Source organism: Anopheles aquasalis, chromosome X (genome assembly GCF_943734665.1).
Source record: "Anopheles aquasalis chromosome X, idAnoAquaMG_Q_19, whole genome shotgun sequence".
In the NCBI taxonomy this organism is placed as follows: Eukaryota; Metazoa; Arthropoda; class Insecta; order Diptera; family Culicidae; genus Anopheles; species Anopheles aquasalis.
The window spans coordinates 6,043,518-6,060,767 of record NC_064876.1 but is presented as its reverse complement, the minus strand read 5'-3'; the positions used below and the strand labels follow the sequence as shown (position 1 = coordinate 6,060,767).

At 50.8% G+C, this 17,250-nt stretch overlaps 1 protein-coding gene across 2 annotated transcripts; it reads right to left on the bottom strand.

The window, feature by feature from the left end:
• Positions 1–7: 7 nt before the first annotated feature.
• Positions 8–16,732, bottom strand: LOC126570041 (kinesin-like protein Klp10A). Of its 2 annotated transcripts, XM_050227496.1 has the most exons (11): positions 16,602–16,732; positions 15,228–15,489; positions 10,352–10,608; positions 8,564–8,614; positions 7,605–7,758; positions 4,228–4,319; positions 3,509–4,053; positions 3,152–3,404; positions 2,375–3,055; positions 2,135–2,309; positions 8–2,059 (listed from the first exon to the last, which is right to left on the bottom strand). In XM_050227496.1, exons 2-11 carry the CDS (start codon positions 15,274–15,276, stop codon positions 1,926–1,928), a joined length of 2,391 nt encoding a protein of 796 aa, XP_050083453.1. In that variant the 5' UTR covers positions 15,277–15,489; positions 16,602–16,732; the 3' UTR covers positions 8–1,925. The 2 variants fall into 2 exon arrangements, with proteins under 2 accessions (XP_050083453.1, XP_050083461.1); XM_050227504.1 differs by lacking the exon at positions 8,564–8,614.
• Positions 16,733–17,250: the final 518 nt, after the last annotated feature.

The following is a 17,250-nucleotide window of genomic DNA, read 5'->3' as shown; positions in this document are numbered from 1 at the left end:
GAAGGAAATCATTTACACATTTTTTTATTTGTCTTGCAGCCCACCGTGGTATCGCTCGATGTGAAGAAGGGCATCGAAACTAAAAGCTACGAAGGGGTGAGTAAAAACACAGCGAATCCACTTCGACATTTGAGAGTCGGAAAGAAGCATCGAGATGTGTTGCAGCCATGCATTTAATGAATGCTATTTCGAGTGTCCTATTAAATACCTTCAATTATTACTCTATATATATCTTGCTGTTATAGCGGTACATAAACTATATCTACTATGTTCCCACTCAATTATGCATATTGTACATACATTTGTTTGCTTATGTCGTCACTTTAACGAAGCGATTAAAATACATTGAGAAGATTGTTTATATTGTGACTATGAGAGAGAACAATCTTCTCTATGGTGACGGTGGCACTCTTATGGTGACGGAACATTAACGAAGCAATGAAAACGCACTGAGAAGATTGTTTTATGGTGGTGTCGTAATAGTTGCGAAACGAAGAAAACGGAAAAACTGCCATGGCGGGTAAGAAATTGTTATTAAACGTGCTAGAAGAATTCATTAGTGATTAGCAGGTAACTAAAATAAACGGAAACAGAAACACCAAAACAAAACGACATATCCTTGGAAAACGATCAACTGACAGTGCTATAGTAAAATAAATCTGCGATGATTTAATTTAACATACGTACAAACAACCCGTGATACACGAATCATACATGAGCTGATAAAAAAAAATCTATTGTAAATTTGTAATCCATTGAGTTAACTACTTATTATTGACAAACCAGTTCCTTTTTCATTCGTAATACTCTTTTTGTTAATCTGAATCGGACACAGTGATAGTAAAAGCTATCTAGTTCACACTATATGCTTTAGACCTTGCAATTTGTTTTGCATAGATTTACAATTCCCATTTCAATCGGAATATAATGTAATGAATAAAAAAAAAGTCAAGCTCCAACAACTTCTGCAACTTCAGTATCTGAAAAAATCAAATCAGCTTCTTAATAGCGTCGTAAGTAGAACACCTGCCAAGTTGTCAATCCCAGCAGACACCTCATGCTAAAGATATTCTTCGGCATCTTTAGCTCCAGCACTCAGCTGTTGGATGGTTCTATTTAAATGGATCAAGAAATTGCACAATAGTTAAACAGTCAATAGATAATAATTCTATTATGAATTTTAAGAAAATACGATTAGACCTGCGTAGCAAAAAAAAGCCATGAGATCGGTTTATTGACAGATGGCGGACGCTGTAGAGCACGATAATTTAAAAGGTTAACGTTAAAGGCAACCGAAACTAATAGAGGACCGAAGGTAAAAAACAATCTTCTCTCTCAGTATAACAATATTGTCAACTCTTCTCTTTTGTTTCTAGGAAAAAAAAGTTGATGCTAGCAAAAAAAGCATCAATGTTAGTTATCTCATCAATAAGAGTTAGTGCGTGTGTGGCGCCTGGGATGTCATTTCTTCCTCTATCAGCATGGTCTCAAATTTCGTCAAGATACGGTTCATCGTTGATGCATTTTCTGCTAAAGCGGTAAATAATATTTATACGCTTTAGAGCATACGCTGTAAAAATGTAGGATGAAACACGTATAAGAACAGAAATACCAAAAAAAAACAGATATCCTTGGAAAACGATCGACTGACAGTGCTATAGTAAAATAAATGTGTGATGATTTAATTTAGCATACGCACAAAAAACCCGTGATACACGAATCATACATGAGCTAGCCAAACAATCTATTGTAAAATTGACGATGACCGAAGGTAAACAACCTCTCTCAGTGTAACAATCTTCTCGATATAAACAATCTTCTCAACATAAAAAAACAGAAATTATGTGGGTGCTAACAATTGTTTCTAGGGAAAAAAAAGTTGCGAGCAAAAAATGCATCAATGTTAGTTATCTCATCAATAAGAGTTAGTGCGTGTGTGCCGCCTGGGATGTCATTTCTTCCTGTATCAGCATGGTCTCAAACTCCGTCAAGATACGGTTCATCGATGATGCATTTTCTGCTAAAGCGGTAAATAATCTTTTACATGCTTTAGCATACGCTGTAAAGAAGTAGGATGAAAAATGTATAAGAACAGTGTGTAATAAGCATCGCGAGGCGTTGGTCTGACACTTACCGAGCTGGTCGCAGTATACTGTGTTGGCTAAGTTGAATAACTCCCGCGATTCTTGGATGCCCTTCTCCATAAACTCGTGCACCCGCTGATGGTTATCCACAACTTCCTCCTCCTTCTGCTGCAGCTCCGTTATGGCCGCGTGATGGTTGAATACTTCCACCGACATTTCATTGTCCTTTAAAATACGGTTACGACCAGTGTTAGTGCATTGCCGTGTAACTCCCACACGGGCATACTTACGTTTAACGCTTGTACGAGTGCTGAATCGGTTTCCAGCTCATCATCGTTCGCCTGCTCATCATCGATCGCCTGCTCACCGTTCGGGGTCGGACCACCGGGGTTGGCGGACGGATCGATCACTACCAGCTCCTTGACGCGGTTCGCATAACGCAGCGTGTTGAGCGTGTGCTCACAGGACGACATGCCGGGCGCAATCATCGCTATCATGCACGTTCGGCTTTTTTCTCCGATAAAAGAGTCGCGCAGTACCATCGTCAGCGTGCTACCACGGAACGGCCGATGCTTCTTACGACCGCGGACCGGCAGATGGAGCGCACGAATACACTCCTTCAGTGCCAGCAGCGACTTGTTGATGTCCGAGCTCTCCGATCGGGTGCGCTGGTCCAGTGCCGACGTATCCGCTCCCCGCTCGCTGCCAGCCAGGTCGATGAACGAAAACTTGCCCCAGGTTTCGGTCGAGTTCGGGACCCATAACGTCAACGAAAAAATAGCGTGCGAACGCGACGAGTTGGAGTTAGCGGTAGTCTGGCCCGACGTACGAACGCTGTTGCCCGCATTGATGACCGCTAGCACCTCCTCCACCGTGGAAACCTCCGTCTCTTTTAGTCCGACCAGCTGCACCTTTTGCTTGCCGTCCTCGAGCACCCGGAGCTTCCGTTTATCTGCCAGCAGATCGAACACCTAGATGCAAGAGCAGACGAGCACATGCGGTGATAGCGGTTGAAATTCCCCCGAGTTTAATCCAACGTTTGCTCTGCCTCCATTCGGTTGCCTTACCTTTCCGCTGTAGATTTCGTAAAAACTGGCCGTCACCAAAAAGTGATGGTCACCGTACTGGGGGCTGTGCAGAAGATCGAAGAAGTCTTTTGCCGCGAGCGCGTAGATGCCATTTTGGCGGTTCTGTTGTCCCGTTTTGCCGGTGAAGGTGCCGGCCATAGTATACGTTTTGCCGGAGCCGGTCTGACCATAGGCGAAGCAGGTCGCCATTCCTCCCTCGAATACCGATTGCACTAGCGGCTTTGCCGAGTACCTAGAGAACCGGGCAACATCCGAGCGATTGATATTATTGACTGTTATTAGGTACTTGGTAGGGCTTGGTAGTTTGGGACAGGACACGGGGTGGCCGACACTTACATGTATACCGTCTCGTTTGAGCACGTTTCGTCGAAAATGTAATCGAAGCCATATTTCTGATTTTCCAGATACTTTGTTAGGTCTACCTTTACCTTCGGTTCGTGCACGAGCAGCGTGTTCTGATTTGGTACGCAGATGACGTCAATATCCTTGCGCGCCTTCTCCTTTTTGCTGAGCGGGCGCTTTCGCACGCACACCGTGATCGGTAGACAGTCGACCGGCTGGTCGTCCGTGAGGGGCCGAAATTCAACGGTGCTCTGGAACTCGCGGATCATGTTGGCGAACTCCCAGTTAGGGTTGCCACCGTCCTGGTTCATCAGTGCGTTCTTCTGCTCGCGCAACACCTTAAACCTGTCCCGCTGTCGCGCTCGGTTCTCCTCCATCAGGCTCACCGAGACCACGCACGATGAGCGTCGGGGCACGGATCCGCTCACTGCTTGTGTGCCGGCACCATTGGTTTGCGACGTGCTAGGCTGTTGCTGTTGCTGTTGCTGTTGCTGCTGCTGCTGCTGCTGAGCGCCTGTTGTTCCCCCTATTATCCCCCGCTATGCAATTGAAAATAGATAGAGATAGATAAATAAAGAGAAAAAAAAAGAGAGAGAGAGAGAGATATTTAGATAGATAGATAAAGAGAGAGGGAGGTGGGGAGGGGTGGGTGTTAGGAAGACAACATTAGTATCGGTGTCCGAGCTGGTGCGCATAAATGAGGGACTCCTTACCTGTGGTGGCCTCCTATTTTCAACAGGGTGCTGCTCCGCTGCTCGGTTACCATTTATTAACGTCTGTCGTCGTTGTGTATCTGCGGCAAGGGCTAGGTTCGAGATTTCGAGATAGAGATTCGAGCACATATTGTCTTTTAGATTCATTGGATTCATTGGCAATGTCAGACACACAACAGTACTAGTTGTCATCGATTGCTACTTATCGAAATCGAAGCCGTCTCTTCCCCCCCCCCCCTCCCCCGCCTACTCTTATACTTGTCGCGCACACAATCGGTCGATCGGCGGACTCGACCTCTCTGCCTTTTTTGGTGACCTTATTCTTTTCTTCTGACGACGACAAACCAGTTCCTCAACCCACCGCAAAAGCAACAAAACCCCTCAGTCATCCTAACGGCGCATCCAGCGCACACCCACGATCCAAAGGCTGAAGATGATGATCACGCGCCGTAGCAACAGCAGCAGCGAATTACGCTGCCTGGGCGAAAAGGACATTCAGAAGGACTGAGACGAACGCAACGCCAACCCACCGTCGGCTCAACATCTCCATTCCATGCTGTCGGTTTTGCTGGTAATCCACTGCGCTCTATATAGGCCATTGTTTGGGTCGGGACAGAGCTTACTAGTTAGATTGTGCATAGGAATATAGCAAATCATGCAAAAGCATCGTTAGAGTCGACACATGCCATATGTTACTTTGTTTTGAAAGCTAATCCTCGATCGTGCGAGTGGTGGCACAATATCTTAGAACCCTCATTCGTTTGGTTCTGTTGATTATGCGCGTGTATACAGTTTTAGTCGCATTTTTGCACATTGTTAGCACTCGCTACCAGCCTTTCCCCCTCTACAAAAAATAAAATCCCAAACAGGCTCTAATAAAACCCTTTGACCGTGCGATCGAAGGTGTCTCTAGGGCGCCATTCTCGTACTCGTCTGATGGATGCCCCAGATCACCAACCAGCGCACGAGGCAAGCACGCAATTAAATAACGGATTTTTGGGGGACGATTGATTGCCGGGTCAGGTTGGGTGTCTTGTTTTTGGAAATCTGGAACGAAGGCTCGCCACCACGACGGAACAGGGTGATCAGCAATAATCACCACCACCACGCCCGCCGTTGTGATCCCAGACGGAGCCATCCCGTGACTTTCTACCTCTCTCTGCCCTCCTCACTCCCACCGCCAACCCTTAGCGCCACACAGTGCGATGGATAAGAACCGTTAAGCCGAGACCGCCGCCGCTGCCGCCGCCGCCACCGCTGCCCCCTCTGCGCCGTGTGTTCCAGGTAGAACCGCCAGGCTTGGAGGAGTAAAACCTGTTTCACTGCTACGATGCGGCTCCTCCTGCTTTCGCTTCGAATCCCTCCGGTCCCGTCAACCGAAAAGTGTATAAATGATAGCGGGAAGCACCTTTTCGGCGTCAGAGAACTTTCACATCGGGTGCCGTCGTGACTATCGCGCGCGCGCGTGTTGTTTGTGCAGTGTGGTAGCAGTAGGTGCATCCAAGCAAGCAGGCAAACTCGGCGGTGCCATCTGTCGATGCATCTCCCTAGCCCATCGTGAAAAAAAAAACACCGTGGGCCGTTTCTAGGATATCACATCCGTTCGCGTGCATGCGTGGGTGTGTGTGTGGCCAGTGTGTGTTGCAGTGTGGGATAGTTCAATCCAAAGTAATTGGGCACGCCGTCCTCAGTGTATTAGCTTGCAAAGATAGATCTTCTTCGCCGAATTTCCAATCAATCGCTCCAACAAAACCAACCGGATGTCGATCAGAAGCGGACAGTTCAGCGGGCGAGAAGCAGTCGCGTCGCGGGCGGCCCTGCTGCTACAGCTGATAGTGCTCCTCGCTGCGTCGATCAACCAGACGCACGGTGCCGAGCAAGAATCTGCACCGACTGCCATCGTTACCGTACCACCGTCAACCACCACGAGCACCACCACCAGCACCACTACCGCCACCATCGTTGCGAACCCAAAGGACGAACCGCTGGCATTCGATGGTAAGTGTAATAATGATGGTCTAGCTTAAAGTTAAACCGAAACAAACCAATCGCAAGTTTCTGTTTCTTCTTCTAGTGCCGAGTGTGGACAAGTTCTTTGCCGCTGTCCAGCACCAGCTGCAGTGCGGCTATCCGATGTTCGGTATCCCTTCGCTGGTTCCGCTCCGACTAAGCTACACCTTCAAGACGTCCTTCGATCTGCTGCAGCTGAAAAAGTAGGCGCTGGGTTTTGGGTGGCGTTGGGGAAAATGTTCGACACTAACCTTCTTTACGTTTATCTAACCGCGTCTATCGCACTCTCTCTCTTCGCTGAGCAGGATCAATATCGTTGCGTCCAATTTCACCATCCACGGTCTGAACGAATTCAGCTGGGAGCCGGCTAAGACACGTTTCACCCGCACCATGGCCACCGTACCGCTCACCTTCCCGAATGTGACTGCTTTCGCCAGCACCTCACTGAACGGGGCCAACGGGACCTCGTTCGTGCAGCTACGCAACGTCACGGTCCGACTGAATGCAACGTACGAGGAGGCGGACGATCTGCTCTACGTCACCGATCTGACCGGTTCGATTATCGTCGGTGACGCCAAGGTAACACCGTACTCCGTAACGCCGTAAACAGCACACCACCAACAGCTGAGGCGCAAACAATTTCTGTGCTCTATCTATCGTTCCGCATTTGCATGCCACTCTCCACCCGTTCTTCCAGGTAAAGATAGCCTCCCTGTTCCCGAGGAGTGCAAAGCTGAGCAAGATATGGAACAAGGCGATCGGAAAGTCGCTACCGATCCTGGTGGAGCTGTTCAACGGAGGCAAGCTGAAGATCGAGTACCTTAGCCGACTGCTTAGTGGTGCCAAGTTCTATGCGATGAACACGGTTAACAACGCGCTCAGCACGTACAGCCTAAACTTTGACCGGTTGGTCGAAGCGCTAGGCAAATTTTCAGACGTGACACCGGACTCGCTGCAGTGCAACAGTGCGGATGATGATGATGCACGCACGCGCCAGATACTTGCTGTACGCTCTTCTTAATAGCGCACAGACTAATAAAAGGATTTCCAAATAACGTAAAACTCCAGGTGATGGTAGTGTTGATGATGTAACCATAGCACCTACAAATCCTGCTAGATTCAATCACCCTCCTGGCGACCCTTTGATGCTCCCTCATCTGCTTTTCATCTGATTGAAAAAACGACCCTCGGCTGGTTGGCCTCGTCTATCTGGCCACTGGTGGTCCGGCCGCCGCCTGGCTACTCGGGTTTTCGATGTACGCGAAGATTTACCCATTCAATTAGGTATTGGTGGTCGTGATCCCACCCCGTGGTGCCAACGGATCGATCGGTAGTATTCGCGTTAGGAGGAACAGTGGGCTGCCTACCTTGTGTCGTCGGTCGCCTGGCTGGCGCTGCCCCGGTCAATGGCGCGGCCTGTGAGGACGGTGCAGTGACCGTCGAGGTGGCAGGAACGACCCCCACCATGGTTTGGCGATTGGCCATCAAATTCTGGTAGCGGATCACCGCTTGTGTCGGGTTCTGGAGAGTGTATAGCAGCCAGCAGAGCCATCCGGAAGGAATGCGTGTCAGCGGTATGCGTGTGTTGTGTTGTCCACGTTGGGTTGGTTGAACATAGCGTCGTGAAAGAATCCAGAACAGAATAAGACAGCAATATTAGCTACATAACATTAAGGCCAGCATATCTGTTGGTTCGTATGAGTGCCGAAGACGTTACGTTTGCGGAAGCTGTAGTGTAAGTGAGTATAGTAAATAGTACATTTGACAACGACAAACGGAAAACAAGACAATGAAAAACGGAGCGAAAAAAGCAGGGCCTGACCACCTACAAACCCAGGGAAATGGGAAAACAGAAGAGGAAGGAAAACCGAAAAAAAAAGAAAAATAGAGAATAAACCTACCAACATACGCCCCACCCTACCCCAAACCCCAAAACAAAACATATAACTCAATGCTGCAACAGCCGGGTGCATGCTGAGGATGCTGCAAAGAATTGTTGCTGCGCTTAGAAAACCGGAACCGAGTGAACAGAAGAAGAGGATGGAGCAAGAACAAAGCAAGAGAACGGAAGGGCTCAAACAATGAAACAAGAGAAACACCATAGAACGGAAGAACAGAAACATACAAGTTGCCAAATGGTGGAGAGAGTGGTGCAACAAAGGTCGAGCAAAACAGCTCGTCGCAGCAGCTTCACCGCTTGCGCGTCGTGTCCGGAGCGCACAGGTGGAGTTGGTGTGTGATGGTGTGTAGGGTGCATATTATAGAGATCTCACAGCCATTTGCCTAGTGTAAATGGCAGGAACGAGTGGGATGAGGTGGTGCCTACCGTTTGCTCATCTGGTTTCGCATCCTCCTCATCATCGAAGGAGCTCGATCGCTAGCGAACGGATAACACGGAATGCGGATATGGAAACGGTCGATTGGTGTGGCGGATCGGCAGCATTCGGGTGTCCGTTTGGTAAGCGCGATGGGGAGGGTAGGGTTACATGCATACGAGGAACACGTTAGTGGGTAGAAGTTAGTGAGTGTGAGCAGATGAGATAGAGAAAGAGAATTTGATAGAGAGAAAAAGAAGAGAGAGAGAGAGAGAGAGAGAGAGAGAGAGAGAGAAAAGGTTGGTTAATTATGATGACATTTCCCAGTTGACCATAGCACGTTCTGATAATGCGGAGGGCGCTTTTCACATCGCTGCCGCTGGATCGAATTTCTCGCTATTAACAGTAGGACCAATAGGCCACGAAGAGGAGGTGTATGCCTTACTGTCCCATTACTAACCGCTAGGTCTTGATAGGACTGCTGGTTCCCATCGGACGATATCACACCGGACCCATCGGCCTCAACAGCCGGCACCATTGCCAGCGCCTCCGCCGCCGCAGCAGCAGCAGCAGCAGCCTGTCGCCCTTCGTTGTTGTTAATGTCCTTGCGCTTAAAACGACGGCGCTGCCGTCCACCGTCACCGTCGAAACGGATATCGAAAAAGATCGGAAACATCGCTTGGTGAGAGTGAGCAAGTGTGCTTTCGGGTAGCACCGCTGTGTCGAAGGATTTTGGTCAAGCGTGGCCACACAAACACACTGGGTTCATATTCCCGTTCCCGGTTTCCGGCACGGTTTTCAAAGTTGCGGACGATGCAATCACGTTGGTGCTGCGGCAACCACCAAATCACGACTGTGCGCGCCCTGTGCCCTGTGGCTAAATAGTGCACGAGCGGAAACGATCGGAAACCCCCGAAGGGTTCCCCCCTCGCCATCACCACGGATTGCCACGGATCTAGTCGATGGCGACGGTTGTTGGCAATGGCAACAGCATCGAGCACGCTACCAACAGAGAACAGAGCGCATTGAAGCCCTGTAGAGTTCTGACACATGCCCCCTGCCCCGGTGGGTTGCGAATTGTACTCGATAAACAGCAACGCACCAACAATAACAAAAAAAAAAAAACAGATAGTCACGGATAGCCGTCGTTAGGTTGGGGAATCCAATCAAATGGTCCCCAAACCTACCCCGCAGCAAGATAAACAGCGGCGCAGCACAGCTAACATTCGTGGTTCTCGCTGCTACTGTGCTCTGCCAGCTACCCTTACTGGTTTGGAGGGTTGCTATGGCAAAACAAATCAACAACGGCGCGGACGACGTGACACGGCCGATGTGCGATTTGGCGCGCTTGTCAAAAACGGACCGTCCGCCGGGTCCCGCCCCTGCCTTGGTGGCTGCTTCGTCGACACGATTCGCGAGTGCCGTCGTTTTTTCGGATCCTCCAACAGCACCATTCGGAAGGGGTAACAGAAGGGAGCGCGTCGTGTCGGCGTTTTGATCTGCCAACTCATGTACAAGCTGCTGGGGCCGGCTGGCTGGCTGACTGGTTGGTGATGATACGCAACTCTACAAAACAGTCAAGGCGAAGGCGGTCGCAGTTCCGGTTACACGGGCGCGACCCCCTTTTTTCTGTGGGCGCCACTCTGTGTTGATGACTGGGCTCGTCGTCTATTGCTGATCCCTAAAAGAGACTAACGGAAAGCTGGCTTCCTACGGGCAGCCTAGAAGCCGCAAGCTTTGCAGCAAAAGGATGACCGATAGTCAGACAGGCACAACCCACCGAGGGGATTCCTACTTACACGATTCACAGGGTTCATCATCCTAGCTGGCGGCGGTGGGATCCTGCTCTCGGTCAGCGCTTGCGATCTGTTTTCGGACATCGCTGGCGGGTTGTTCTCCTGGCTCTCGGTAGCCCTCATTAGTTGGTCTCGGTTCAGCTCCAACAACATGTCGAGATCCATCTCTTTGCCCTTCGTTTCGCCCCGTTCGTACCATTCCACTGTGACCGAGCGGGTGTCCTCGTGGACACACGACACCATCGCTGAATGTACCCGACCTGGAGAGAGCCGAACGGGAGAGAGAGAGAGAGAGAAAAATAAATCAATCATTAGCACTGGTACACAGAAGCGCCTCGGCTCGGCTCGGTGATGAGCGACCAGATCAGCCCAACCCGATTATCCCTCCCAACACCCAACAGAAGCACCCCTTTGTAAGCAAGCGTTTGTGAGGAAGTGAGTGCGAGGGGGCGGACAGACATTACACTTTTTCCGACGGGAACAGTTGATGCAACGATTCACGGTGGTGGTTGCGGCGGCGGCGGCGGTTCCGGCGACTTTACCCCGGCAACTCGAGTTGATCGTGGTTCTCCTGGTGGCGCCTGATCGTGGAACATCAGCACCGCCGCTGCTACCGATGAGAGCGTTGTCCGCGGTGGTGGAGGAAGAAGAGGCCGCTACCACCACTACCACCGTATCGGCATCGGCGGCGGCGGCGGCCGCTGGATCCGTCCGGTCGTCGTCGGCTTCCGTCCATGCTGCTGGTGCTGCTTGCTCTTCGGTAGTAGTTGCCTGGCGCCGCGCCACCTCCTTCTTTCTGCCACGTTTCGCCGATGATTTGCCACCGAACAGAGTACTGAGCCGCTTCTTGAACCACAGCATGGCGACGGTACGCGGTGCGCACTTGGAATCCGTTCTTGGTACAACCCCGCACTACTACCCGACCGTTCGACTGACTTCCTCCGATGATCTCTCTTCAGTGACGGGTTCGTTCTTCACTTGGTGCGGCGTGGCGGTGTTGCTTTGGTGCTTTGTGTGCCAAACTGAGCTGGGCAACTTCACGCACTGCACTGCACTGAACCGCTTGCTTATACCTTCCACGGAGGTATCGCGCGAGTGTCCCTCGAACTCTCGCGTCTGCACCTTCACCTCTATCCAACACCCCCACACTTTGCGGGTTCGTTCCGGCCGCTCACTCGCTCTGGCACGTGTTCGTTCGTTCGTTCGCTCGTTCGTTGGTTCGTTCGCTCGCTCGCTCTTCCCCTCCCCCCCTTCAGGCTCACTCTCTGCGCTCTTGCCCGACTCCCGAGCTCGCGTGCTCTGCGCGGCTGCTGCTGCTGCTTCCTCTATAGTTTGTGCCCGGTTTCCGAATTTACTGCATTATTGGCCAAACGAGCTTACACACACACACGCACTAGGGGCTGTGTATTGGGTCACGGCCGACTGCCGCCAATGGACCGGTTGAGCAGGAAGGGAGCTTGGAGAACCGCGTGACCGCGTGGCGATGACACCGATGGTGAATCAATCGGAACAAAGCACCAGCACCACCCCAAACCCCTCTCCCCATTGGGCCGTTCAATCTCCGAGTGATCGCATCTCCTTCATCTTGTGTTGATCGACGGCCAATTTGGTCGTCCAGCGTCAATCGCAAGGGTGGTTGGTTGGTATCACGTCGAAGCCAATTCAGCACGATACCGTTTAAGGATTACTATCGAATCGGCCCGCAGCCGGAAGCCCTGGCGGCGGTGTTGAGGGGGGGTTTGCTTCCTCGATCGCAACCACGGCGGCGCTCGACGAAGTCGCCGATCGGTCGCCTTCCATCTTTGGAAGAATGTCAGCAGCGCGGCGGTCATCTGGTTGCGTGGCGGAGTTCAAGCTCCAGTTCCAAGGGCTTTTGCCTTGTCCTGTCAAGGCGCTCTCTCTCTCTCTCTCTCTCTCTTCTCTCTCTCTCTCTTCTCTCTCTCTGTGACGTTGTGCCGATGGCGCAGGGGTTAGCCACCGTTCGCCCTTCGTCGCGCCCTCATTCGGATCGGCCCCCGCTGCTGCTGCACCGGAAATGCATCAATAGCAGCGCAGCAGATGGTTGTTGTTGTTGCGACCTTCGATACGGTCTTTGGCTGGTGGCCAATCCTTTCGCCAAACGGTGACGAATACACACTTTCCTTTCTTATCGTTCGGGGCCCGAAGCCCACAACACACTCTCCGCACTCTCTAACCATTCTCGAGGTGGGCGGGTGGGGTGGTTGGATGGTTGAGGAAATCATGTCCCAGCTGTGTTTGATCAATAACCGTAAACCGGAACAAAGGTGGTGGTAGGGGGGGGGGAGGAGTGGTGTTAGGTACGTGGTGGTGCGCCGATGTTATAAACGAGACAGCGGGGAGAGTGGGTGGAAATAGTATTTTCTCTTTTAACTGCAACAATTTACCCACCCACCCTCTTCCGCCACCGCAACACACGAAAACTAGGTGCTTTCTTTATCTTCTTCTGCTTCATTTACCCTTTTTTCTTGCCTTATTGTTTTGTGCTATATTGATTTTGCCACCCAGCGTGCCACCAGAAGGGTGCACACGCCAGCCCGCTCTCTTTCTCTCTCTGCCACACGACGGTTTAATAGAAACCCGGGACACGCATACAAAGACGAGAGTACAGCGGCAAGGCCGAAAGGGCAGCAGCGACCTTGACCAACGCCGCAACTATGCAAACGGCAGACGGCGGCAGACGGTGACGGCTGCATCATCCTTGTCCAACGGAGAGTTAGTTACGACCCACCACCGATCTGTGTGGTGTTCCGGCTCTTTGGCAGCAGCAGGCAGACGAGCAAAATTCCGGGTGACGTATTCCGTTGGTCCGGCCGGTCCAGAGCACCAGCATTATGACGCATACCACCCACCCTTCATCACCGTGCCGTGATGTCCAGGGGCAGGGGTGGGCCGCTCACCTGGGCTCCTTTGCGCGTGGAAGTAAAGACGCACGCACACAGAGAGTTTTATACGCAACGCAACGAAGGGGATATTGGAATGAGTTTTGCAGCAGCCAACGAGAATGAAGAGAGAGAGAGAGAGAGAGAGAGAGAGAGAGAGAAAAGGGAGGGTATGAGAGAGATGGTCATTTTGCGCTAGGCCAGCGCAGAACCGGATGTGCTTTAGGCCGGAAGTCGCGGATCCACAGGCGAAGGGAAAGGATAATGCCAGCCGCAAATGAAAATTACAATAACCCCACCACTGTGAGGGTATTTTCAGCGCGGGATGAACCAACGAACCCCCTCTTCCTCTACCCCTTCTCCACCCAACCCAACAAGCACAAAAGACTTGCGTAGCTCTCAAACAGCGAACTCTGCGCCTCCCACCGCTGCTCAGGTTAGAGACAAACAGCGGTAGGCAAGCAAGGGTGGTATGGTGATGCTGCTGCTGCTGCTGCTGCTGCTGCTGCTGCCGCTACCGCTGCCGATGACGGTGACAGTGATGATTATGATCATGGTACGGGGACTGCATGAACCAGATGGCTGGCTGGCTGGGCTGGCGGGCGGACGCGGACGCGGGCGCAGCACAGAATGAACAAAAAAGGCGATCCACCGCGATGCCACAACCAACACCATCGCCATTCGCCGTCTGCGGAACCGGCGGAACTAACCGCCCGGTTGTAACGGTGGTTCGCGTGGTGGTGTGTGGTGATGGTTGATGCCAACCAAAAATGAAGGGTAACAGAAGGAGAGGGAGAGAGAGAGAGAGAGAGAGAGAGAGAGAGCGAGCGAAAGAGAGACACGTGAGTCCAGTTTCCGTATTGTGTGTTGGCCGCGAATTGTTTCACCAGTGCGTGCATGTGAATGTGCGAGCGCGCCCGTTCGCACCAGTGTGGTTGTGTGTTTACGCGGTGCGTGGGCCGGCTTCCGTCACGTTTCGGGGGTGATTCATGCAGCAACAACCTATAGGCATGGGTAATGGTGGAGAGCGCCATCGATAATGGATCCTGTAGCTTCTCAGCGAGCGTCCCCCGCACACTTCTGCTTCTTATCATCTTCAGCATGAGCTTCTTCTTCCGCTCCTCCAGACAGCCAACAACCAAACTTACGCGTAGAACACGCGTAGTACCACCGGAATATCTTTATCCGGGGGCTCGAGCAGGTGTTTGGCGAGCCTGCAAACGGCCTGCAGCCTACAGCAAGGTACGCGCCCTTCCCTAGCGCGCATTGCATTCCACCAATCATACCAATTAACAACAGCAGACGCGTTGTATGCTTCGTGCGTGACGATGCTCTGCTGATGGCGCTTGCGATCGTAAACACACACCACCCTCTCTTCGATTATCATTCGGTGGGAAGCGGCGGGGGTGGGGGGGGGGGGGGGGGGATCGGTCTACCGGTCGTATGATCTCTACTGGGCATTGAGATCAATTCACATGCAGGCTGCTACTGTCGATGACTATCGTTTATCGTATCGGGTGTCTTGGGCTAAAAGGTAAAAGGCTACGTATTTAACAGGCGCAATAGATGAGCCATAATGAGCGAAATTACACCGAGTGTATAGCACCCGCCCTTGAGTCAACCCAGCTCGTAAGCGCCCCATAAAAGCAGCTGGCAGCTGGGCAAGTTTTATTAACTTGCCATCCTCTCTCACAGCTTCTCGCCTAGCGGCTGTCGCAAACGGTGCGAGCGATTGACCGCGCAACAGTCCGCGCCAAGCGGATCGGATACCGATACACTGTCCAACTCGACGACATTGCTAACATCCCATCACGATCCCCCCCCCCCCCCCCCCCCCTCAGCGAACCACGATCTCGCGATCGCCCCCGCGTTTCGGCGGGCGCCGCGTTTGAACACCGAGACCGTACACATCTGTGTGGTCGTGTTGATGCGCTGTTGCTGCATGCGTTTCCAATGGTATAAGGACTCGTTTCACTTACCGTCACTGCGCATGATGTTCACAATGCTACCCTGCTCGATTTGTGCCATGCTGAGGAGTATCCACCGGATATGGGGTCGCTGGTTCGAGATTCGTTTCCAGTTCCGTAACTTGCTCCCGTTGACCGATTGATTGATGCAGCTTGGGTGTATGTGAGCGTAGCAAGCAGTGTCTCAGCTAATCACAATTTACAAAACACAAAATCACATGTGAGAGAAAAAAAAAAACAACATCGAAGCGTGCCGATCAACGGACAAGCTGTTCTGGAAAGAGAAAAACGAGAATAAAAATTAAGCACTTGAGTCAAGTTGGATATTACTGTGGCAATAATATAATTTGTTCCATTTGTTCGTAAAAATGATAAAATCCCATTTGCTGTTGGTAATCTATTTTGGAGCTAGATAAGTTTCGTTGTAGGACGAAGCGAAGTACGTGTAAAATGGATCTAGGAAGTAAAAGGGATCTTTTCAGCAGCGACGGCGAGCCCCAAAGGAGCCCACGATCACCAATAACGCAATCAACCGGCATACCATATGCATGTCACCGTTATGTTAGATTACAAAGTAAATAAGTTTGGTACAACATATGGGAATATATATTTTTTATCATAGATCAAAGCTTCCCCTCCAACTTGAAGACAAAATTTGGCCGATTATTTAATTAAAAAAAAAGGCATACAATTTTGGCAAGCAGGGCAAGCAGCCTGCTTTGAGACGCTGGGAAAAAGGATTTTTTCAACAACCGATGACGAGTCCCAACGGAGCCCGCGATCACCAATAACGCATTCAACCGGCATACCATATGCAGGTTACCATTTTATTATATTAAAATTTAATTGAGTTTGGTACCAGATATTGGAATATCTTTTTTGTATCACAGATCAAAGCCTGCCCTCCGCGTTCATCTATGGCCGTGAGCTCAAACACATCCAGAATTTTAGCGTTTATATAGACCAATAAAAAGAGTACTAAAGCAATTGCCGGAGTACAAGTAGGAGCAAGCCTCGTGTAAAATGGTGGAGTAAGTTTTTTTTTTTCAGCGGCTATGACAGGCCTCCAAAAGTAACTAGGCTAAAACAGAAGTGGGACCCCGGCAAGCAGGAACAAGTCTCGTGCAAAATGATGGAAAAACATTTTATTCACGAGCGATGGTGGGCTCAAGGTAGGCAGCCGCCGCCTCGACCAGAAAAACAAAAAAACAAGCGCAAAAAGAACGCTGTACAATCTAAAAGGGGCCCGAAAACTCTGCTAGCATAGCACACTCTGGACAGTTCGAGTCCGGGACTGCGGCTTCCCCCGGGGTTAGCGCAACCAATCCAAGCCGTAGGAAGAGGGTCAGTATCGCATTCACGGTCGGCTTATCCTAGTTTGCTCACCTAAAGATGCACAGTTGCCTGCGTTGTAACACCTAAAGATGACGAAATAACACTTTATCACAATCACCACTTCCTTTCAGGTTGAGGTTTCTCGAGAAACTGAAACTATTCTTCGATTGAGAAACTGCAGCTGCTCGTCCTTCCGGCTGACAGCGCGAACTAGCAGCTCGAATGCGAAACCGTTAATCGAGCGGCATGCATGACAGCGCGCAACGACGCGCCTGCGGCTGCTTCGATATTTTGCTGCCTTGTGCCGATTCGTTCGTTCTTCAGCCTTTCTTGCGCATGTTTGGCTGCAGTTGATCTGCAAATATAAGGCCGGCTAAGAAACTTTCCATGTGTCGCTTATGCTGTTGCAAAGAATGCGGCTGGAAACAGGCAAGCTCATTAGCATACCGATATGGTAACAGCTGTCCCAGGTCTATTTTCGAGCACACAACTATTGTATACACAGCTGCATTCAATTCTCCAAGATGCAACGGAATTCGTATTTCAACGCCACACGGCTACTCTTCGCGATCATCACGCGCAGTTAAACGCTTTATTTCCAGCTCCAATAAAGAAGCTGCTTGCGGTAAAATTAGGCGCTAACTGATTGGAACTAGTGCCATTTCAGTCCATTCGTCAATCCGTTCACCTTCGATTTATT